The sequence below is a fragment of the Zalophus californianus genome, chromosome 1, assembly GCF_009762305.2.
Source record: "Zalophus californianus isolate mZalCal1 chromosome 1, mZalCal1.pri.v2, whole genome shotgun sequence".
Taxonomy (NCBI): domain Eukaryota; kingdom Metazoa; phylum Chordata; class Mammalia; order Carnivora; family Otariidae; genus Zalophus; species Zalophus californianus.
This window is the reverse complement of record NC_045595.1, coordinates 101,522,110-101,546,587: the sequence shown is the minus strand read 5'-3', so window position 1 is coordinate 101,546,587 and position 24,478 is coordinate 101,522,110. Positions and strand designations below refer to the sequence as shown.

Genomic DNA, 24,478 nt, shown 5'->3' with positions numbered 1-24,478 from the left:
CAGAGGGAGAAGGAGAAGCAGACTCCCTGCTGAGCGCGGAGCCTGCAGTGGGGCTTGATCCCAGGACTCCGAGATCATGACCTGAGCCAAAGGCAACCACTTAACCCAACTGAGCCACGCAGGTGCCCCAGTCCTTTGTAATTTTTAAAAAATTCTTTGTAACTTTTAATGGTTTGTTTTATGACCCAGAATATGGTCTGGGTGAAATTTCCATGTGTTGAAAAGAATGGGTATTCTTTTTTTTTTTTATGTTAATCACCATACATCACGTCATTAGTTTTTGATGTAGTGTCCATGATTCATTGTGAAAAGAATGAGTGTTCTGATGTGGTTGAGTGGAGTGTTCTAAAATGTTGCTGTTGGTTGATGTTTTAGTTCTTTAGTATAATTGCTGATTATCTCTCCACTGGTGCTTTAGATTACTGAAGGAGGAAGTAAGTGTTCAAGTCTCGTCTCCAACTGTAATTAGGGACTTGTCTGTTTCTCCTTTCAGTGCTGTCAGTGTTAGCTTCATGGATTTTGAAGCCCTATTTTTAGGTACAGTGACATTTAGGATTGCTATGTCTTGTTGGTTTGACTCCTACTTTTAAATGATGGCCCTCTGATAATTTTCTTTGCTCTGAAACCTACTTGTGGAATATTAATATTCAGCTTTTTTCTTTTAATCACTTTATTGAGGTATAGTTTACATATCATACAATTCACTTGTCTAAAGTTTATTGATTTTTACCGTACTCACAGAGTTTTGCAGCCTCATCATAATCTAATACTAGAAAATTTTCATAATTCCAAAAAGAAACTCATGACCGATAGCAGTCATTCCACATTCCTGTCACTATTCCTCCAGCCTCTTAAAACCACTAATCTCCTTTCTATCTTTATAGACTTGCCTATTCCGGATGGTTCATGTAAAAGGAATCATACAGTATGTGGTCTTCTGTGAGTGACTTCTTTCACTCGGTTAATGTTTTCGAGGTTCATTCAAATTGTATGTATTAGACTTTATTACCATTTATGGCTGAACAGTATCCCATTGTCGGGATATATCACTTTTCAAAGTTTATCCATTCAGCAGTTGGTGGACATTTGAGTTATTTCCATTTTTTGGCTCTTTGAAGTAATGCTGCTATGTACATGTTTTTGTGAAAATGTTTTTATTTCTCTTGAGTATGTACCTAGGAATAGAATTACTGTCGTATGTTTAACTGTATTAACCATATTAAACTCTATGTTTAATCTTTCAAGGAACCGCCAGACTGTTTTCTAGAGCACATGCACCATTTTGCATTTCCACCAGCTGTGAGTGAGCATTTCCAGTATCTCCCCATATTTGCTGACACTTGTTATTATCTGTCTTTTTGAGTATAGGTATCATAGTAGATGTGAAAAGTTAACTGTAGTTTTGATTTGCATGCCTTTGATGACTAATGATGTTGAGAATCTTTTTATGTCCTTATTGGCATTCATGTATCTTCCCTGGAAAAGTGTCCAAATCCTATTTTTAGTTGGGTTATTTGTCTTTATTAATTGAGTTCTGAGTGTTCTCCCTATATTCTAGATAAAAGTCCCTTACCAGATAAACAAATGTTTTATCTCATTCTGTGGATTATCTTTCGTATTGGATTATCATGGTATTCTTTGAACCACAAACTTTTAAAATTTTGATGAAGTCCAATTTATTTTCTGTTTTGTTGTTGCCGTCATATCTGTGAAGCCATTCCCCAACCCAAAGTGATGATGATTTGCTCCCATTTTTCTTTTAAAATTTCTTAGTTTTACCTTTTGCATTTAGGTTTATGGTCCATTTTGACTTAATTATTTTGTATGGGATATTGTAGGGGTCCAAACCCATTCTTTTTTATGTAGATACACAGTTTTCCCAACACTGTTGAAAAGACTACTCCTTCCTCATTGAATGGTCTTGGCACCCAATTCTGTTTCATTGGTCCATATGTCTATCATAGGTCAGTACCACACTATTTGGATTACTGTAGCTTTGTTGTAAGTTTTTATTTATTTATTTATTTATTTATTTATAATTAAAAAAATTTTTTTCAAATTTTTATTTAAATTTTATTTAGTTAACATATAGTGTGATATTGGTTTCAGGAGTAGAATTTAGTGATTCATCACCTACATATAACATGTAGTGCTCAACACAGGTGCCCTCCTTAATACCCATCACCCATTTAGCTCACCCCCCTTTCACGTCCCCTCCATCAACCCTCTGTTCTCTGTAGTTAAGGAGTTTCTTATGATTTGCTTCCCTCTGTTTTTTTTCCCTTTCCCCTATTCTCATCTGTTTGTTTCTTAAATTCCACATGAGTGAAATCATACAATACTTGTCTTTCTCTGACTGACTTATTTTGCTTAGCATAATACAGTCTAGCTCCATCCACATCATTATGAATGGCAAGATTTCATTTTTTGATGGCTGAGTAATATTCCATTTATATATATATATATATATATATATATATACACACACACATACACACACACACACACACACACACACACACACACCACACCTTCTTTATCCATTCATCAGTCAATGGACATTTGGGCTTTTTCTGTAATTGGCTATTGTTGATAATGCTGCTATAAACATCAGGGTGCATGTGCCCCTTCAAATCAGTATTTTTGTATCCCTTGGGTAAATAGTAGTGTAATTGCTGGGTCATAGGGTAGTTCTATTTTTAACTTTTTGAGGACCCTCTATACTGTTCTCCAGAGTGGCTGCACTGGCTTGTATTCCCACCAACAGTATAAGAAGGTTCCCCTTTCTCTACATCCTCGCCAACATCTGTTGCTTCCTGTGTTAATTTTAGCCATTCTGACAGATATGAGGTGATATCTCATTGTGGTTCTGATTTGCATTTCCCTGATGATGAGTGATGTTGAGCATCTTTTCATGTGTCTTGACCATCTGGATGTCTCTTTGGAAAAACTGTAGTAAGTTTTAAAATCAAGAAGTGTGAATCCTCCATCTTTGTTGTTTTTAAGATTATTTTGGCTTGTTACAGTTTTTTTTTTTGTTTCCATATGAATTTTATGTTTAGTTTGTCAATTCCTTAAAAAAGGCAACTTCGATTTTGATAAAGATTATGTTAAATATATAGATGAATTTGCAGAGTATTGCCATCTTAACTATTAAATTGTCTGATCTGTGAACTTGGAATATCTGTACTTTTATTCAAATCTTGATTTATTTCAACATTTTTTCATTTTCAATACACGAGTTTTATACTTACTGTTGTAAATGGAATTGGTTTCCTTGTTTCATTCATTGCTAGTGTATAGAAGACATTTGATTTTTGCATATTGATTTTATGTCCTGCCACATTATTGAACTTGTTTATTCTAATAGTTTTTAACAGATTCTTTAGGAATGTCTATGCGCAAGATCTGTCACTTTCTTCATTCCCAATCTCAATACCTTTTGCTATTATTTTTTTCAAACCTAACTGCCCTGGGTAGAAGTTCTAGTACAGGAGCGCTTGGTGGCTCAGTCAGTAATGCGTCTGCCTTCAGCTCAGGTCATGATCCTGGGGTCCTGGGATTGAGCCCCACGTCAGGCTCCCTGCTCAGTGGGAAGTCTGTTTCTCCCTCTCCCTCTGCACCCCTCGACCTGTGCTCTCTCTCTCTCTCTCTCTCTCATTCTCTCTCTCTCAAATAAATAAAATCTTTAAAAAAATAGAAGTTCTAGTATAATGGAAATAAAGTGGTGACAGTGGACGTTCTAGTCTTGTTCTTTGGTCTTGGGGGGGAGTGCATTCAGTCTTCCTCCATTGGGTATAATCCTAACAGTGAGGCACTTTGTAGATGCTTTTTATCAGATTAAAGAAGTTTCATTCCATTTCTAGGTTGTCGACTGGCTGTTGTTATGGGGTTTTGTTTTGTTTTGTTTTGTTTTGTAATGAAAAGGTACTGAATTCTGTCAAATACTTCTCTGCATCTATTGAGCTGATTGTGTTTTTTATTTTTTTATTATTAAATCATTCCTTGATTTTTATATGTTAAACCAGTGTCTTATTACTATTATAAATCCCACTTGGTCATGGTGTATAAATCTTTTTATATGTTGCTGTATTCAGTTTCCTACTGTTGAGGATTTTTGTTTCTATATTCATAAGGGATATTAGTGTAGCTTTCTTTTCTTGTGGGGTCTTTGATTTTGATATCATGGTCATAGTGACATAGAATGAGGTGGGATATGTTCACTTTTATTTTTTAGAAGAGTTTATGAAGGATTAGTATTTATTATTAAGTATTTAGTAGAATTCACCAAAGAAGTCATCTGTGCCTGGGCTCTCTGTGGGAATTTGATTACTAGTTCAGTCTCTTATTATGATTCTATTCAGGTTTTCTTTTTCTTCTTCAGTTAGTTTTGGTAGATTATATCTTTCTAATAATTTGTCCATTTTATCTAGGGTATCTAAGCTTTTGATATATGGTAGCTCATATTATTTCTTTTTTTTTTAAAGATTTTATTTATTTATTTGAGAGAGAGAGAGAGAGAAACAGCATGAGAGGGGAGAGGATCAGAGGGAGAAGCAGGCTCCCCGCTGAGCTGGGAGCCCGATGTGGGACTTGATCCCAGGACTCCGGGATCATGACCTGAGCCGAAGGCGGTCACTTAACCAACTGAGCCACCCAGGCGCCCTCATATTATTTCTTTATAATTCTTTTTATTTCATTGTAAGGTTGATAGCAGTATGCCTTCTTTTGTTCATGATTTTAGAAATTTGTCTTCTCTTTTTTTATTCATTAGTTCAGCTAAAAGTTTGTCAGTGTTGTTGATCTTCTCAAAGCAAAAACAGTTTTGTTCATTTTCTTTTTTTTTCTATTTTTCTGTTTTACTTTTTTCTACTTTAATTTTTACTATTTCTTTCCTTCTGCTTGTTTTGGTTTTAATCTGCTATTGCTTTTTATTTTCTTAAAGTGGAAGATTGCGTTATTGATTTGAGAGCCATCTAAGCATGGTGCTAGCTGCATTTTATAAGTTTTTGGCATTTTAGCTTTTCATTTTCATTCATCTCAAAGCATTTTCTAATTTTCCTTGTGAATTTTTTGCTAATTTGTTGCTTATTGAGAAGTGTATTGTTTAATTTCCACATATTGTGAGTTTCCCAAATTTTGTTCTGTTTTTGATTTCTAAATTTAATGTCCTTGTCTTCAGAGAACATTTTATATGGTTTCAGTCTTTTAAGGTTTATTGAGGTTTGTTTCGTGGATTGATGCATGATCTGTCTTGGAGAATGATCCATGTACACTTGAGAAGAATGTAGTCTGCTATTGTTGGATGCAGTGTTCTATAAATGTCTGTTAGGTTTAGTTCATGAAAATGTTCAAGTCTCCTGTTTCCTTATTGATTTTCTGCCCAGTTGGTCCATTCATTATTGAAAATGGGATATTGAAGTCTCAAACTATTATTGTTGAATTGCCCGTTTCTTCCCTCACTTCTGCCCAGTTTTGCTTGTGTATTTTGTGACCCTCTTGTTATGTGCACATATATGTATAATTGTTCCATTTTCCCGGTGAATTGATCTTTTTATTATTATGAGATATTCTTCTTTGTCTCCTGTAATAGTTTTTGTCTTAAAGCCTGTAGCCACTGCATTTTGTGATTAGCGCTTGCTTGCATGGTATTTACCTTTTTGATTCTTTTACTTTCAGCCTTTTTGTTTTTAAATCTAAACTGTGTCTCTTGTGTGCTGCATGTAGTTGGATGTTTTTTTTTTCTTTCTTTTATACCCATTCTGCCAATCTTTGACTTTGATTGGATTGTTTAACCCATGCGTATTAAGGTAGGATTTATGTCAGATATTTTCTTTAAATTTTTTAATTTGAGTATAGTTGACACACAGTGTTACATTATCTTTGGGCGTTCAACATAATGATTCAACATCTCTATCCATTATGCTATGCTCACCAAAAGTGTAGCTAACATCTGTCACTGTACACTGTTATTACGGTTATCGTTGACTATAATTCCTGTGCTGTGCCTTTTATTCCTGTGACCTATGCATTCCATAACTGGAAGCCTTTATCTCCCACACTGCCACACCCATTTATGCCCATCCCCCACCCCCTTCCCTCTAGCAGCCATCAGTTCTCTGTATTTATGGGTCTGATTTTGCTTTTTGTTTGTTTTGTTTTTTAGATTCCACATATGAGTGAAATCATATGGTATTTGTTTTTCTCAGTCTCACTTATTTCCCTTAGCATCATACCTTCTAGATCCATCCATGTTGTCAGAAATGGCAAGATCTCATCCTTTTTATGGCTGCATAATATTCCAGTACACACACACACATGCGCACGTGCGTGCACATGTGTGTGTGTGTGTGTGTGTGTATCACATCTTCTCTATCCATTCATCTATTGATGGACACTCAGCTGCTACTTGTTTTCAGTTTGTCTTAACATTCCATCTTTCTTTTACATGTTTGCTCTGTATATCTTTTCTATCTTTTTCCTTTCAGTCTACTTTATCATTACATTTGAATGAGTTTCTTTTAGAGAGCATGTAATTGGATCATTAAAAAAAAATATCCATTTATCTATTTTGATAGTGTGTCTCTTCATTGATATGTTTAGTACATTACATTTAATGTAACTATTGATATATTTAAATTTATACCTGCTTGTTTTCTTTTTCATTCTTCTGTGTCTCATTTCCTGTCTTTTTTTTTTAACATTATTTGAATCTTTTTGTAGTATTTAATCTGTTATTGTGTTCTGGATTATATCTTTGAGTAGTGTTTTTAGTGGTGGCTCTCAACCCACATGAGTTGAGACTTTTCTGGGTTTTTTGTACATGTGTACTGTATCCTGGATATTGTATTTTGAATATTATGTTAAAAGATTCAGAGTCTTATTTAGATGCTATGCAGGAAATTCATTTTCTTACTGTTTTGGCAGGCAGTTGACCCATTTGGGTTTAGGCCATAGGTTCTACCAGCCTTCTGTGTATTGTGATTTGAGTGTCAATTTTCATTTTCAAAGCCTTGGTCATGCTATTTAGATCTCTTTTACAATCCAGTGGTCAATCTGAGACTTGGACTGTGTTCTCCCTTCAGTTCTCAAAGTTTTTGTTAGGATCAGATCCATGTATGCATCACTCAGGGATGAACCCAGAAGTTCATAAATAACTTTACTGGGATACTTTCTGAAGCTTCTCCTTCTCTACAGTCTCCTTACTAGTTTTCTGGGCCTCTCCTTTTCAGTTCTTGAGCCAGAAACAAAATGAAGTTTTTTTTTTACCTTTTTCTGCTATGTACTTCCCACAAATTAATTTGTATACAAGGCCAAGTTATAGGAAGGCAGAGAGAAAAAAGAAACCAAGGGAAGAGTTTCACCCCATCCTCTTGGGACCCCAGCTCCTTGTATCCAGACGAGGATTGCCCTAGGCACTTGTGAGCCCCCCTGGATACACTCACTCCTTTCTGCACAGTGGGATTGCCAGGATCTGGGACATGAGAAAGTGGAGAAAAAGAAAAAATATTGGGAAAACTCTTTAACTCTTTCTGAGCTTTAGGAACTCCCCTTCTCCCTGCTCAAGCCAGAACCAGAGAGCTTCTTTGGGAGCTCTCTCTGCACCTGCTGCCTACTACCGTGTTTCAGGCTGCCTTAAAATATATCAGGCAGGGATACCAGGGAAAGATTAGGAACCTGATTCTGGTTTATGGTACTTCCAATTCTGGCCTTCTTCTCCGATCCTTTTGCATGGGATTTCCAGAGTCCTCAAATAGCCGCCTAATCCTTCAGTCTGGGTTAATTCATTGCATTCAGTGGGAGAGACAGGGTGATACAGGTTTACTAGATCTTACCCAGAACTGGAACAGGTGACCTATTATGAATTTTTTTCCTCTGGGTTCAGAATTTCTTTCTAAATTATACGTATATTCCAAAAACCCTACAAAATGGAAGTTGAAAGGGGCTCAGTAGAAGGGCCTATTTTCATATTATAGAGTATAGTAGTAGGAGAGTTGGATAATTTGAAAGCAACGTGAGGGTGGTGTGATAGGACAGAGAGTGCAGCAAGGATACAGAAGGCAATTTTCAGTGGGGTTTAGAAAAGTAATCTGGCTTCTGATAAGGTTGTTTTAAACCGTAGTTTCCCCAATTTGTGAAACTGACTTTGAATGGGTTATTTAAACTCAGCTTTTCTTCCCTTACCTGTGTAATGCAAGTCCATAATATCCACTTCACTGAAAATATGCAAAGTTCCTGGCACCTCCTAGATAATTAGTAAATGATATCTAAAATTGAAACACAGTGAAACTGAATGTTTTAAATATATTGGTTTATTTGGGGTCTTGATTAATCAGCAGGTAACTCCACAGCTCTGTATAGCTAACTGCTTCTTTAAACAATACTTCAAATTTTCTCTAGAAAGTATTAAAATTTTTTAATTAAAAAGAACCATGTTTTCTATTTGGCCTCATTCCAGTTAGTTTTACATTGGAATGTAATGATGGTTTATTTGTTTGAGAATTTGAAAACATGACTCGTTTGCTTATTCTTTCTAGCCCCTGTGGTTTAGTATTATGGTATATTTAAGTCTATAACATATAAATATTATATAAATTTATGTAAATGTACAATATATATAAAATATAGGTAAGCAATGTGTTGTGTATAAATAATATGACATTTTCAGTTTCTACATAGCAGGGTTGTAGAAGTAGTATGTCATCAAGAGAATTACATTTTGTAATTTATAAGAACAACATAATACAGACTAGTGCAAAAGTGACAAAAATGTGCAAATTAAGGGAACTATCTCTGTGTGAATCAACTAACATTCAAAAAGCCCTTACCAAAAAAAAATTTAATTCTAAATTCATTTAGAATACCCAGCTTCCTTTTTTTTTTTTAATCCAGAGAAACTAATGCCTGTAAAGTGCATAAATCCTGTGGTCAGTCATGATCCAGAATATGTAGGGAATTATATAAGTAAAAATCTCTTCCTTTAGGAAACTTGCTTTCTTGTTAGGGCTTCTACTAATATTTAATCCTCTTTAAAGCCTTTACCTTTCCAAAGCTGTTTATGCTTGTAACTGCTGCTAATATTCTGTCTCCCTGCTCTCTCTAAGGTTCCTTACCAGGAGGCTCACTCTCCACGGCCCTACCTGCTCTTCTCCACTCTCTCCACCACATGGCACCACCTCCAAGACAGAAAAGTGTTTTCTTTTTGGTCCAACGAGTCTCTTGGGTCAGAGTGGAATAGCTGAGACCCCAGTACTTCCTCTTATAAACATGATCTCCCCCTGGGCCATTTTCCCAGGGAGCATTTTCTTACTGAGCTCTGTTTATGTCATGAGAAATCTTACTGCAGAATTTTTTTGTGAAATGAGTTCTTCACATATCTCATCATATTCAGTAAAGTAAGTAAACTGACTCAGTTTAACATTTATAGCTAACATTATCCTCAGTAATAGCACATATGAATTCGTATATTTATAATTCACAACAGTCTTGGTGAGCCAAAGTAGATGGATTAATATAAATGTATCACAGTTACTGTAAGAACATTTCAAGGACCAGGCCCACCCATTTATGCAATGAATTTCATATTCAAAAAGAAGCATATTTGGACGAGTTGTTTCTGCCTTTTAATTCTACTGCCTATCACTAGAAACATGGAAAAGTAGCTCATTAGATTGTATTTATTTTTCTACTCCGCCCTACCTCAAAGGTAAATATTGAAGGGTTCTGGTGTGGCTGCAGTTCTGGGTAAGAGGAAGGCACAGGCCTAGCAGCCACATGCTGTAGCCTGGGTGGAGCCGGCTTCCTGGTCAGGTGCTGGCAGTACTTCTCAGTGGCTGTGCAACCTTGGGAAAAAGCCTTTAAATAACTTCTCTGTGCCTCACTTTCCACCTCTGTTATAGTACCTCTTTTATAAAGCTTTTTATGATTCTTGGGCATTGCAGCCTTTTTCACCCATTAATGGAAGATTAAAAAATGTAAAAAAAAAAAAAAAAAGCAAAAGAACACATAGTAAGTCTAGTGAATTTACTGCAAAAAAAAAAAAAAATACTAATTGAACCCTAAACATATAAGATTTAGGGAGACTTAGAGGCCATATTTTTAGATATTCCAGTCAAATCTGATTTGAACTAGTTTGTTCTTTAGCAGTGATTTCAGAGAGGCTACCCCTGAACATGTGTGTTAATTTGGATTTTCTTTTGGAAAGGTAGAGCTATTTTAATATTCAATCCAGAATCCATGCGCAAGCTAAATAGAAACACAATGCACCTGTTGCTTTTAAACCTCCAGTTTTGGGGGCTCTTTCCCTAGGCATGCATTGAATTTCCGTATGTCTTTGTCTTGCTTCAAAGAAGTGAATAAAAGTTTTGTATGTTTAATTAGCAAGAGGTATTTAAAGAGTCACTTCAAAAGGAAGAATCAACAATCCTTTTGAATGTGTAAATTAAAGTTCCTTCCATACAGTGCTGAGTACCTGCTACTTTGTAATATTTTCATGAGTGATTCTTCAAAATCTGTAAACCACCATATCAGTTATGGTGGTTTAATACAATTTATCTTTCAGGAAACACATTATTTTTGATATTTATTGAATTAAGAATTGTGTTTAATGGCATGGTAATACAAAAGGAATTTTTCATTTAGCGAATTGGCAAAGTTTAAAGGGAGGTAATATTTGTTAACACTGAGATGGTCACTCACGTGATTTGAGTTTAAACTGAAAGAGCCTTGCTAGAAAAAAAAAATTGGCAAAATATTCCCTAAGTTGTAAAAACATTCACTATTTAGTTATAAGAAGTTTGTACCAATATTTATGTAAATGGAAATTTTATAGCATTAGTCATAATACTAGAAAGGTGTGAACAATAAAAATGGAATAGTTTAAATAAGTGAAGACAGTCATTGGTACCTTACATTTAAACACATATATTTGTTAGTTCACAGTATTTCTAATAATATTTATTATAACCCTCCCCATGCATATACACAGAAACATAAAGTCATTCACATATATACACACACGGGACATTCACCAACATTTTAAGAATAATTATTTTTGCAAGTTGGTTTAAGAGTTATGTTCATTTCTTTATACTTCCTGATGTTTTACAAATGATGATGTTTTACTGTTGTGATCAGAAATACATATAGAAACAAACTGAGTGTTCTGGGGGGCCTGGGGGGATGGGTTAGCCTGGTGATGGGTATTAAAGAGGGCACGTACTGAAGGGAGCACTGGGTGTTATATGCAAACAATGAATCATGGAACACTACATCAAAAAAAAATATGTATATATATGTACTTCTATTTGTAATAGTTTAGCAACTTTTTCAAAAATCTAAGCCCAGTTTAGTTCTGACACTCACCACCCAGAGTTAGCACAGACTCCACAAGTTTAAAGGTACAGTTTCCAACAAGACTGCCACCATTGAGGATACCAGCCCTAAGTTCAGGGAACCCCAGGTCACCCACACTTCTGAGCAACTGGCTACAAATTTGGGTGTTCTTATCACCCTCTCAGGTTTGATCATTCACTAGAATGACTCACAGAATTCTAAGTGCTACATTTACAATGCAGGTTTTATTATGAAGGGTAAAAATCAGGCCCAGCCAAAGGAAGAGACACCCTGGGTGAGATCTGGTTTCAGATTTGAAATTTTCATGCCTCTTTCCTGTGGAGTCAGAATGCATCCCCTCCCAAACTACTGATGTGTTCGCCACCTAAAAGCTCACTCAGGCTTCAATGGCCACAGTTTTTATTGGGGTTTCATTATGTAGGCATGGTTACTTGAATCATTAGCCAAGTAGTTAAACTAAATCTCCAGCCTCTCTCATCTCCCCAGAGGTCAAGAGATAAGTAAAATATAACATAGCTCAAAATATTACCCTCTTAATTCACATGGTGATCTTTTGGCATGGTCAGCCCCCATCCTGTGACATCTCCTTAGCATAAATTGAAGTGTGATCCAAAGGCCCACCATGTTTAATAGAGACAGTCCCATCACTTGGGAAATTCCAAGGCTTCAGAAGTTTCTCCCCAGAACCTGGGACAAAGGCCAGACAAAATCTTTCATATAAAACAACACTAAGTTACATGTAACAACTGAAATTGAGTAGTCATCACTTCCTATGGAAATTCAAGAAAATGATTAATGCATGAGAGATTAATCAAAGCCTAATAAATATTTATTTTTTTAAGCAGGGCCTGTATACATTCCTAGGACTATAAGCACATTAACTTCTATTTACTCAGCGTGGAGTCTTGTGAAATAAAAGGTTCATAAAATGTGAATGCTCAAATAATACCAATGATTACATTTATTAAGAGTTTCATCAAGGCTTTCAAATAAATCAAATGTAATATTACACATATTATCTCATTGGAATATATGCCACGAAGTACTACACTAATATAGATGCTACACTAATATAAATAAAAAATAACCTCAGTGTTTATATCTTGGAGATGTAATGAATATTGTAATTTTTAGACAATGTCTTTAATGTAACTATAATTGTCTGTAATTTTTAAAGTCCATTACTGGATAAATCGATTCATCTGAATAATACAATTAATGTCACTATCCTACTAAAATCTAAAAGCAAATCGTGTACGCATGTAAGATGTGCTCTAACTCATTTGTCTTTCATTTAGCTACAAATAGGAAAAAGCCCTCCAGCAATGCCTCCATTTTCTTTCTCCTAGTTCTTTCCAATTTGAAACTCATTACCAGCAGTGCTTGTAAAATCATGTCTGCTAAAACCATAGTCACTGCAGAATCAGTGATGGGGAGTTATTGATGTCAGCTTGAAACCCAGGATAAAGTCTTCACCAGGGATGCTTAGTAATGCCTGTTAATGGCCAAATGGCAAGCAGCTCTTTTATGCTACACTTGAAGACGGACACTTATTCTTGGTCTCTTCACCAGCTGGTTTATTTTATCTAGTGAAATTATGCTTGCTTGTTGAGGATTTGCTGTGTGCCAGGCACTGTTTTAAAAGTGCTCTCTGAGGGGGCGCCTGGGTGGCTCAATCGTTCAGCATCAGCCTTCGGCTCAGGTCATGGTCCTGGGGTCCTGGGATCCAGCCCTGCCTCGGGCTCCCTCCCTGCTCAGCGGGAAGCTTGCTCCTGCTTCTCCCTCATTCTCTTCCCCTCCCCCCGCTTATGCTCTCTCCCTCTGTCAAATAAATAAAATCTTTAAAAAAATAAGATAAAAATTTTAATAAATAAATAAAAGTGCTCTCTGAGTGTACCGTGTCAGTCTTCACAACAGTTCTGTGAGGTGGATGCAGCTGTCATACTGCCCATGACACAACAGATAACCCAACAGCAGAATAGTCACTCAAAGTCACACAGCCATCAGGGGTACCTGCGATCTGCGTATCTGAGCCAGTGTGCTGGCATACATCACTTACCAGCCATCAAATCTACCTTCCTCCAAGTATCCTACCTTTTGTACAAAGGATATCCTCTCCCAGCAGTTATATGTTAAGCCCAGATGGTCAGTTGTGGTAGATGGACTAGGACTTTGCAGGAACTAGCTGTTTTTCCTGCCCTTGTTAAGAAGCAGAGGAATTGTACAGACAGTGACCCCCTGGTTTCTTTTCTCTCCTCTCACTGTTGAAGGTACTGGAAACCGTCAGAGCCTAAGGTTTCAGTTTGCATGTGCAGATCTCCAAGACTTCTGCCTAGAGAATTGCAAGATTGTCATACGTCCAAAGGCTCCCTTGCCAAGAGGCCAGGACACATTCCAGTGAATACTCAGCTCCAAAAAGCTGAGCATTCTCAGTTTTGTGAATGAAGTTTCAAATATCCATGGTGTGGCTCTAGAGCTTGTGGTTTCATTGAGCTTTGCCTGCATGTCACTGTTTACAAAGGTGGAATTGAAGAGCAAGATACAGCGCAGCTGCAATGTCGGATGCAGCCAGGGGTGTCCCATGTAAATGCTCTCTTGTTGTGGAATGTAATTTACGCTATCAGGTCTGCCTCGCAAAGCAGCAAACCACAGCTTCACCAACCTCGTCCTATCCAACCCATGTCCCCTTTCCCTCTTTATTAGGTTCCAGTTGGCTTAGATTCCCCTGTATGCAGCTTAAGCCCTAAAAATGCAGAAGACCTTTGGAATTAAGAGTTCTTGCAGCCATATCATGCTAACTTGTTGTGGAGACACAGTTCAGTTTTCTAATCTGAATTCCATCTGTTGTAAAGCCAATACCCAGTCTCTTGTCAACCTATGGCATTTTCTGTCCTTTTTTTTTTTTTTTTTAATTTATTTGAGAGAAAGAGAGAATGAGAGATAGAGAGCACGAGAGGGAAGAGGGTCAAAGGGAGAAGCAGACTCCCTGCTGAGCAGGGAGCCTGATGTGGGACTCGATCCCGGGACTCCAGGATCATGACCTGAGCTGAAGGCCGTCGCTTAACCAACTGAGCCACCCAGGTGCCCTAGCACTTTCTGTCCTTAATGAGTGATTGGGAAATCTGAAAGCAATCTACTGAATGTTAAGGGAGGATTAAGTTACAACATTTATGCTTGTACCAACAGGAAATTATCCTGCCTTATGTAACATTTTGGATAAAACTATAGTAAAATTTTATAACAGGGGGAAGAGAATTTGAGGTGGAAAAGGAAAAGAAACTAGCATCTCAAAGGAGAGGGGAGGTAAACAGATCCTGTGAACACCTGCAGCTTGTGAGACAATGTGTAGGTATATTTTACTTTGATGTTAGTTGCTTTTTAAAACATTTATATATATATATTTTTTTTTAATTTAAAGATTGGTATATTTTTTCAAGTTGTTAATCAAATCAGATTTGAATTCTAAGCTCTGCCTGGCATGGTTGAGAACTGTTATTTTTCTTTACGCAAGATCACCCTCAAACATGGCCTGAACACGGGGGCTGTATTAAAAGTACAGATTTCCAGGCCTGGACCCCAGAGATACTACTTCATATTCGGGGTCCAGAATTCTATATTTCTTCCTTCAAGTTTTTACCTTGAACATAAAAATATTCAAATCTCTATTTTTACCTAAATTGAGCAATTGTTAAAATGTGCCGCTTTTGCATTATACTCTACCATTTGCCACTATAGATAGTTGAACAGATGATGGATGCATGGATGGATAATTCCCTTTTCACTAATTCCGTCACGGTTTCTTCGTTGTTTACAGTTCCCAGGATTAATGTAGAAAGGAACAACAGATATTTAGTTAGAAATTTATATGCAACATATAACTGTCAAATAGTTCTTTTGTATTGTGAAATCATGTCAGACACATAAATCAGCATATTTAAACATATATGTATCTTTTAAAGACTAGTAAGAACCCATCACCCCTGTTCTCACCACCCTGTAAACTAAAGCATTAGGAGAAACTTCAAGCCCCTGTGGGCCACAATGACACTTGCCCCACATTTTCCTGAATTTCATGTTATTCCCTAACTTTTCTTTAAAGTATGTATTCCCCCATGTATGTATCCGAAAAAAAATGTTCTGTTTCATTTTTCTACATTTGGACATTCTTAAATGATATCATATATGTGTTCTCCAATGACTTGCTTTTATCTTTTTGTTTAGTGTCATAATTTTGAGATTCATCGCTCTTGATGTATATGGCCATAGTTTGTTTTCACTACAGTATACTCTTGCATCATAGGAATGTACCAGAATTTATTTGTTAAGGGGCACCTGGGTGGCTCAGTCGGTTAAGCGTCTGTCTTAGGTTCAGGTCATGATCCCAGGGTCCTGGGATCAAGCTCTGCATCGAGCTCCTTGCTTAGCAGGGAGCCTGCTTCGCCCTCTCCCTCTGCTGCTCCCCCTGCTTGTGCACTCTCTATCAAATAAATAAAATCTTAAAAAAAAAAATTTATTTGTTCAGTATACCATTGATGGACATTTGGAGTGTTTTTTTAAATTTTATTTTATTATGTTAATCACCATACATTACATCATTAGTTTTTGATGTAGTGTTCCATGATTCATTGTTTGTGTGTAACACCCAGTGCTCCATGCAGAACGTGCCCTCCTTAATACCCATCCCCAGGATAACCCATCCCCCCCCCCAGAACCCTAGTTTGTTACTCAGAGTCCATAGTCTCTCACGGTTTTTTTTTTTTTTTAATATGAACAGTGTGTCGACATTTTTGTATGTATCTTCAGTAAACATGTACAAGAGTCACTTGAGGGTATTATTCCTAAGAGTGTCCAGGATTTATGGTTCTAGAAACACTCATTTTCTAAACACCAGATATTACCATCTTTGAAGGAATAGGATCAATTCCATGTACTCCTTTGATTGGCCTGCAGTTTGTTCTGACTTTTTGATGTGCCCTAGAATACTTTTCTTTTTTTAAGATTTTATTCATTTGAGAGAGAGAAACAGAGAGAGCACAAGCAGGGGGAGGGGCAGAGGGAGAGGGGGAAGCCGACTCCCCACTGAGCTGGGAGCCCGATGTGGGACTCGATCCCAGGACCTGGAAATCATGACCTGAACTGAAGGCAGAGGCTTAACCATATGAGCCACCCGGGTGCCCCCTCCCCCCCGCCCTGCAGAGTACTTTTTTTAACCTTTAGGACACATAGGACTTTGTACAACTAGTTCTAGTTCCAGAAGTGAGTGGAAATGGTGCAAGACCAGTGGGATTCTGATCCACACTTGGCAAGACAGTCATTTGAGCTGGAAATCTACATACTGGTTTATGTCATGGTGGTGTTCATTGAGTCAACTCAGTATCCATATTGACTACTGTCTTATATGGTAATCTAAAGTTTCTTTGACATACCTCATCTATATTGGTGACTTTCTACTCAGCTCGAACTACACAAATGACCCCATTTTGTAATCTGATAAACAGAATGACACATTGGAAAGAAAATCCAAAAGAGGAGCGCCTGGGTGGCTGAGATGGTTAAGTGTCTGCCTTCGGCTGGGGTCATGATCTCAGGGTCCTGGGATCAAGCCCCGCATCGGGCTCCCTGCTTGGTAGGGAGCCTGCTTCTCCCTCTCCCTCTACTGTTCCCCCTGCTTGTGCTCTCTCACTCTCTCTGTCAAATAAATAAATAAAATCTTTAAAAAAAAAATCCAAAAGAAACTTTGAATTTGAAAGTACTTGATTTTAGGGGTGCTTGGGTGGCTTAGTCAGTTAAGCATCTGCCTTCGGTTCAGGTCGTGATCTCAGGGTCCTGGGATTGCATCCTGCATTGGGCTCCTTGCTTGACACAGAGCCTGCTTCTCCCTCTCCCTCTGCTGCTCCCCTTGCTTGTGCTCTCTCTCTCTCTGTCAAATAAATAAATAAAACCTTAAAAAAGAAGTACTTGATTTTAGTAGGGTTGGCTATTTATATATGAGAGAGATAATTAAAGATATGGAAAGTACTCAACCCTTTGCCTGACATTAGATAAGCATTCAGTAAATTATAGCCTTTGTTGATGTTGTTCATTGTTAACATCCAGAACTCAGAAATCCTAAAATTCCTTTCTCTGATAATAACTTTTTTTTTCAGTCGTGAATGAATTCATGAAATCTCTCCCCCACCCCTTGTTTCAGATCTCATCTCAACCTCTGGTTTACTTCTCTTGAGTTATACTCATAATGTTTACATATACATACTGTTTATTTAAATAAAATAAGCTTCTTCTGGCCTCTTCTTAAACAAAACACACCTATTTGTAGCTTTTGACTCCTACCCTCCCCAGTCCGCACCGCTTCCCCACCAGCTTCCTCTGCGGTTCAGTTAATGGCACTGTCATCAGCTCTGGTACCCTGGCCTGAAAACTGACGCTCATCCTTCGCTCCTCTCTTCCTTAGTCCATCAGCAGCTCCTGCAGGTTCTCCTGACCACACGTCACCCTCTCCAGGGTGACCTCCCCGGTCTAAGCCAGCATCGGTCTCACCCGGATTACAGCTGCCATCCCATCCTCACTGCTTCCACTCGTGCCCCCTCAAGACAAAGTATAAATCAACTCTCATCACTGCACTGATCAAGGTCCTCCAAAGACTGCCCAGCGGCAATTATAGCAAATCCTAAACATTTTGCCTCGCTTTTCAGGTATGAGCAGACTTGTCTCCAACTCTTCACTCTGTTCGCTTCAGTCCTTGTGTCCCAGTCACACCTGACCTCTTCCTCACCCTTGGGTACCCCAAGCTCAGTGCCATCTCGGGGCCTTTGCGCGTATTGCCTGTTTTCCTAGAACTCCCTACAGTTGTAGTGTCATGCCTCCTTTCCTGGTTCAAACAGCTCAAAGGTTACCCCCTGAGAGAGGCTTTCCCTGAACCTCCTGGGACCCCATCCATGTTTTTCCTAAACTTTTCACTTTCTTTTCTTTATGTATCTGTACTATCCAGATATAATCTTAAATATTTGTTAATGTGTTTTTAATCTCACGCCACTAAAACACAATCTCCAGCATGATGGGCACCGGTTTTTCTGGTTTGTTACTATATTTTCAACATCTACATTAGTGCCTGATACATAATAAGTGCTCAGTAAATATTTGTCAAATTAATAAAAATATGAATGAAATGTAACTGGAGACAAAAAAATCATAAAACCTGTTACATGTATCACTAAGTAATAATAGTAACTATATATTATCTATCTTAAGGTATTAAAATATTTTATTTTTCAGGACTAAGTGGAATTCTTCAAAATGTCAGGTAAGATTTTATGAATAAATTTTAATATGCTCTATTTTCAAATGTGAATTTTGTGATATTTTCCATAAAAATTGGAGTTTATTTCCTTTTGAAGTTATTTTTTTATTGTTTAGCATTTGGAGAAAACATATGTGTTCATTTATATATATGAATATTTCTGTCTTTGACAGAAAAGGATTAAAAGGGATTTATATTGGCACATATGTACTGAAAGATCTAAAGTATGTGGGGAGAATTAAGTAAAGGAAAAAGTAAGAAAGTAAGTCTGCAAAGAGGGGCAGTACTAATAAGAAGCCTGTGGTGACAGCCTGCTCACATAGAGAAGGGCTCAGAACCAGGTCCTGCCTTTTCAAACAGTGCAGAAGATGATGGAAGGTGAGAAACACCACATTTATGGGATTTATGTTTTTCAGAAATAAAAATCAGTCAGTTAAGAGAATCAGAATTTTTCCTTGTAGTGAGTACAGGGAGACACGTCTCTAATCACAACAAGGGGACGAGGTAGCATCATGGAAAGTGAGTTCGCGCCCTCCCTTGCAACAATTACAGTAACCAAGATCACTGTCACTGGAGAGGTAAACTGCCTCTAACTGAGTTGTGTGTGACACCACTGCATTTTAAGCCATTACGTATTTATTGTGTGATGTTTTAAAATCATTTAAACACAGTCATTTTCCAAAAAGGATTAGGGACAAAATAAGATTCACTCTACATATGACTGTGTTCTCCGTATTATATAGTGGGGAAAAGAATTTTTGCTAATGTGCCAGGAGTTTATGTAGGTAGGAATCAGCATGAAGTCAGCTGAACCACTAGCATGAAAGTGTGTTGCTTTGATCATAGCACAATATAAATAATTGCTTAGTTTGTTTTTTTTAAATCTATATTCAACCTGAAAATTCATCAATATGTATTAATAGGTTAATACCTAATATACATAATGAATTATGTGTCTTTTAAAAATATGAGTGTATTTCATATTATTTACATTCATTGATAAGAAAAAATGAATTTGGGGTGCCTGGGTGGCTCAGTCGTTAAGTGTCTGCCTTCGGCTCAGGTCATGATCCCGGGTTCCTGGGATTGAGTCCCACATCGGGCTCCCTGCTCGGCGGGAAGCCTGCTTCTCCCTCTCCCACTCCCCCTGCTTGTGTTCCCTCTCTTGCTGTGTCTCTCTCTGTCAAATAAATAAATAAAATCTTAAAAAAAAAGAAAAAAAATGAATTTATTCTATCACATTATCACTTCCATTGTAAATCATGTCCCTTCTACCTCTCCTCCCAAGGTGTGGTCCCCACAGCCCCTGAGCAACCCACAGATGAAACGGAGAATCAAATAAAGTCTCCTGATCCAAGGCCTGATGCTCCTCCTGACTACAATTCCCATTTTGTACTAGGTGGGTCAAATAATCAGAAAGATTATTTCACCTCTCCAGAAAACCATACTAATAGTTAAGATTGCTTTTAAAGTAAGTAAGTGATTGAATGATTCAGTAAATAAGTATTGAACGCCTCCAGGATGACAAGTGGTTTACTAGATGTCCATTAGATATATTTGTAGGCTACTAAGGAAGGAAGTTGTACAAACACTAAAGGCATGCTCTTTGCTCTGTTATGAAAATGTGAAGAGAATGTTGTAGGACCCGGATGACAGTAACTGACTCTACCAGGGATTTGAGGGAAGGTATAACTGAGGAAGTCAGATTTTTCTGGCTTGATGATTTTCTCACTCAACGGAAAGGAAAAAGGGACTTCTTTCTAGCAGAAGGAACTGTAGGTACAAAAGCACAAGGTCGGGTGGGGGGATGGGGTAAACTTGTGATGGACATTAAGGAGAGCACGTGATGTAATGAGCAGTGGATATTATATAAGACTGATGAATCACTGACCTCTACCTCTGAAACTAATAATACATTATATGTTGATTAATTGAATCTAAATTAAAAAAAAAAAGCCCAAGGTCATGAAAGTCTGTTAGGAGACATGCATGGGACAAATGCAAGAGAAATGGAGGTGAATGGCCTTGAGTGCTGATTAGGGAGTTCTACAAATATTTTTATAAGTCTGAATGCACTACTGGTGGTGACTCAGTGAAATGGATACTCATAATGCTAGTGGAAATTTTACTTATTATAGTCTTTGTAGAAAGTAATTAGGCAATGTGTAAAATTTTTAAAATTAGAAATATGCTTACTTTCGAAGTAAGGAAGGAAATAGTCGGAGTTGTATGAAAATACATTTCAGTGACCTAGAAAATGATAGATAAGGTGTAGCAACATTTCTCTAAATATATAGTTAAGCGTATATTTAGAGGTGGGAACCATTGAGTTAGTCTGTGAAAGAGGAGAAGCAGCCCCAGTACCCACAGGATAATGGTAAAAATGTTGTTTTGGCTCTAGACAAAAGATTGTGGAGCTCAGTTAACCTCTGCCCTTGCAGTGTTTTCTGAAAACAGCAGGGCTTCCTTTTCCCCTTTGCCTCATATATGTGCATATCTGCTCCAATATAAGCCCTCATTACTGGCTCAACTCCTGCTAAATCCAAGGTCTTGACAGTCCTAAATTATAATCGTGCTATATCTGACCATTACTCTAAATTTACTTCAGAACATGATCTACGTAATCTATCTTATGTTCATGGATCACTCTATATCCAATAACCTAGATTCCACTAGAACAGAGGCTCTACCATTTCTAAGTAACATTGGCTATAAGTCATGTTCTGTTCATCTGGGAAAGTGTCTATTCCTCTCGTATCAAAAAATTAGCAAGAGCATAGGATATATCATTCAAATCAAATGACTAGATAAGTTGAAAAACATTATGGTGCAGAGCACAGAACTGCATTTTCAGTTATGAAATACAGGAACAAAAATTCACTGTGATCGCCACCTAGTGGCTGAACTACATACTTATTGGTGATGATTGTTGCAAATTATGGCCCTGTTAATTCACATGAAGGAACTTGGAATACTATAAAGTATTTGGCTTTAACTAATTTCTTTAAAATCAATTACTTAATTTCTATTAGCATTATAGTACTGAACGTGTATTCCCACTGAAAATAATTTTGTCCTAAATATGTTTGAAAGAATAGCTAATAAAGACACTTTTGTTATATGTAATCTATTTAAAGAAAAGCAATTGACATAATTTTGTGAAATAAAAAAGGAGGGTAGTATTCAAAATAACTGAGAAGATAAAAATCCCACAAAGAGGTATTTTTCACATTAGTACTGGTAGGACAAAACTCCATAACAGAGTTCTTTTTTAAATAAATCTGGGATATTATAGTTACACAAAATTAACCATTTTGCTTTGTTTTGGTTTCCTACAGAACCAATCAGACTCCTTTATGGTAATTTCAAAGCTCAAAGGGGAATATAATATGCTCTTTACCACACATAATTTGATCATGTTTGTTCCTTCAGCTCTCTTAACATCTATGAATAATACATATAACAAAAATCATTTGATTACATAAACATGTATGTAATTTTTCTAGAAATACCTGTACGGAATAGCCCCATGATCTAAATTATAATTTTCTAATTTATTGATCCTCAAATTTTATTACATGAGGTACTTTTATGTAAAATCACATGGCTAAAGATGGCAGAGGAGTAGGGGACCCTATTCCAACCGGTCCCCTGAATTGAGCTGGATATCTACCAGACCACTCTGAACACCGACCAAATCAGCCTGAGATGTAAGAAGATATATCTGGATCTCTACAAACAGAATATCACAGGCAGTTGGTTTCAAGGTATGAAGCCAGAAGCCGTGATTCCCCGGGCAGATTTTGGAAAATAAATGGACGGGGGAGGGAGCCAAGCCGACGGGATCCTACACCACTGGTGAGTGATAGCCTCCTGTGCTGGGGACAGGGCACGGGCTCGCAGACTGGTAGTGGTGGGGAAAGGACTTTAGGGCAACCCCCTGGACTGAAACCTGAAGCTGCAGGGCCGTGCATGCGAACTGGGGGCGGCTGGCGGTTTTAGAAACACAAAGGGCAGAGACATGCCTGGACCTGGAAGCTGAGGGGTGCACAACCCAGAACACTGCAGTTTATAGCAGCACAGACAGAAACGGAGATAGTGTGGCCTGGAGAGCTCACTGAAGAACAGACTGCGATCTCTGCTCTGAGGCAGAGGGTTGGAAATGGTTTCTTCTGCTCTGACTCTTGGAAGAGACGCAGAAAGCCACCAGGCAAAGCCGCCAGAGAACAAAAGCCCCCCAAAAAACGGTTTTCACTGAGCCCATCTCCCCTGCACAGGGGGCAGGGCAACTCCGCCCAGACGGGTTTGCCTGAGTAACAGCGTGGCAGTCCCCTTTCCCAGAAGATAGGCTGGGAGAACAAGAGGCCGACAGTCCTAAGGTCCCTATAAAACAGGTGCATCTTGCTTGGGTTGTGGTCAATAATTTGGACTCTGTACATTCCCTCAACCACCCCTCAACAGAATGACTAGGAGGAGGAACCCCCAAAATAGGAAAAACTCAGAGACTGTAACTTCTGCCACAGATTTATAAATGGATACAGATTAACCAAGATGTCAGAAATGGACTTCAGGGTAGCAGTTATGAAGACGATAGCTAGAATGGAGAAATCGATTAATGGCAACATAGAGTCTGTAAGGGCAGAAATGAAAGCTGAACTGGCAGAACTGAAAAATGCTATCAATGAGATCCAATCTAATCTAGATAATCTTAACAGCAAGGGTAAGCGAGGCAGAAAAATGAATTAGTGATCTAGAAGACTAATTGATAGAAAAGAAGGAAAAGAGGCCAGGGAGAAGCAACTCAGAATCCATGAAAACAGAATTGGAGAAATAAGTGACACCATGAAACGTTCCAATGTCAGAATTATTGGGATCCCTGAGGGGGTAGAGAGAGAGAGAGGACTAGGCGATATATTTGAGCAAATCGTAGCTGAGAACTTACCTAATCTGGGGAGTGAAACATTTGTGTCTTAGAGGCAGAGAGGACCCCTGCCAAGATCAAGGAAAACAGACCAACGCCCCGGCATGTAATAGTAAAACTCACAAATCTTAGAACCAGGGAAACCATCTTAAGGGCAGTTAGGGGGAATAGATTACTTATGTACAGAGGGAGAAACATCAGAATAACGTCAGACCTATCCACAGAGACCTGGCAAGCCAGAAAGGGCTGGCAAGACATAGTCAGGGTACTAAACAAGAAGAACATGTAGCCAAGAATACTTTATCTGGCAAGGCTGTTATTTAGAACGGATGGAGAGATACAGAGCTTCCAAGACCAGCAGAAACTGAAAGAATATGTGACCACTAAGCTGACCCTGCAAGAAATGTTAAGGGGGGTTCTCTAAAAGGAGAAAGACCCCAAGAGTGATATAGAACAGAAATTTACAGAGACAATCTAGAGAAACAAGGACTTCACAGGCAACATGATGACAGTAAATTCATATCTTTCAATAATCACTCTCAATGTGAACAGCCTAAACGCTTCCATAAAATGGCACAGGGTTGCAGATTGGATAAAAAGACAGGACCCATCCATATGCTGTCTACAAGAGACTCATTTTGAACCTAAAGATACATCCAGACTGAACGTGAAGGGATGGAGATCCATCTCCCGTGCCAACGGACCTCAAAAGAAAGCTGGGGTAGCAATTCTTGTATCAGACAAATTAGATTTTACTAAAGACTGTAGTTAGAGACACAGAAGGACGCTATATCATTCTTAAAAGGTCTATCCAAGAAGAAGACCTAACAATTGTAAATATCCACGCCCCCAACATGGGAGCAGCCATCTACATAAGCCAACTGTTAACCAAAATAGTCATATTG

The 24,478-nt window shown here is 37.9% G+C and overlaps 1 protein-coding gene across 3 annotated transcripts in view; it reads left to right on the top strand.

The window, feature by feature from the left end:
* The window catches only part of PLSCR4 (phospholipid scramblase 4), a 53,946-nt gene that overhangs the window by 8,689 nt on the left and 20,779 nt on the right, over nt 1-24,478 (top strand). For 2 of the 3 annotated variants that reach the window (XM_027587290.2, XM_035724236.1), the window contains 3 exons: nt 17,807-18,047; nt 18,628-18,655; nt 19,941-20,051. In XM_027587290.2, the coding sequence (XP_027443091.1) occupies nt 18,649-18,655; nt 19,941-20,051 (118 nt within the window). In that variant the 5' untranslated portion in view covers nt 17,807-18,047; nt 18,628-18,648. Of the gene's footprint in view, nt 1-14,599; nt 14,701-17,806; nt 18,048-18,627; nt 18,656-19,940; nt 20,052-24,478 lie in introns of all 3 variants that reach the window. The other variant, XM_035724235.1, reaches the window with a different exon arrangement.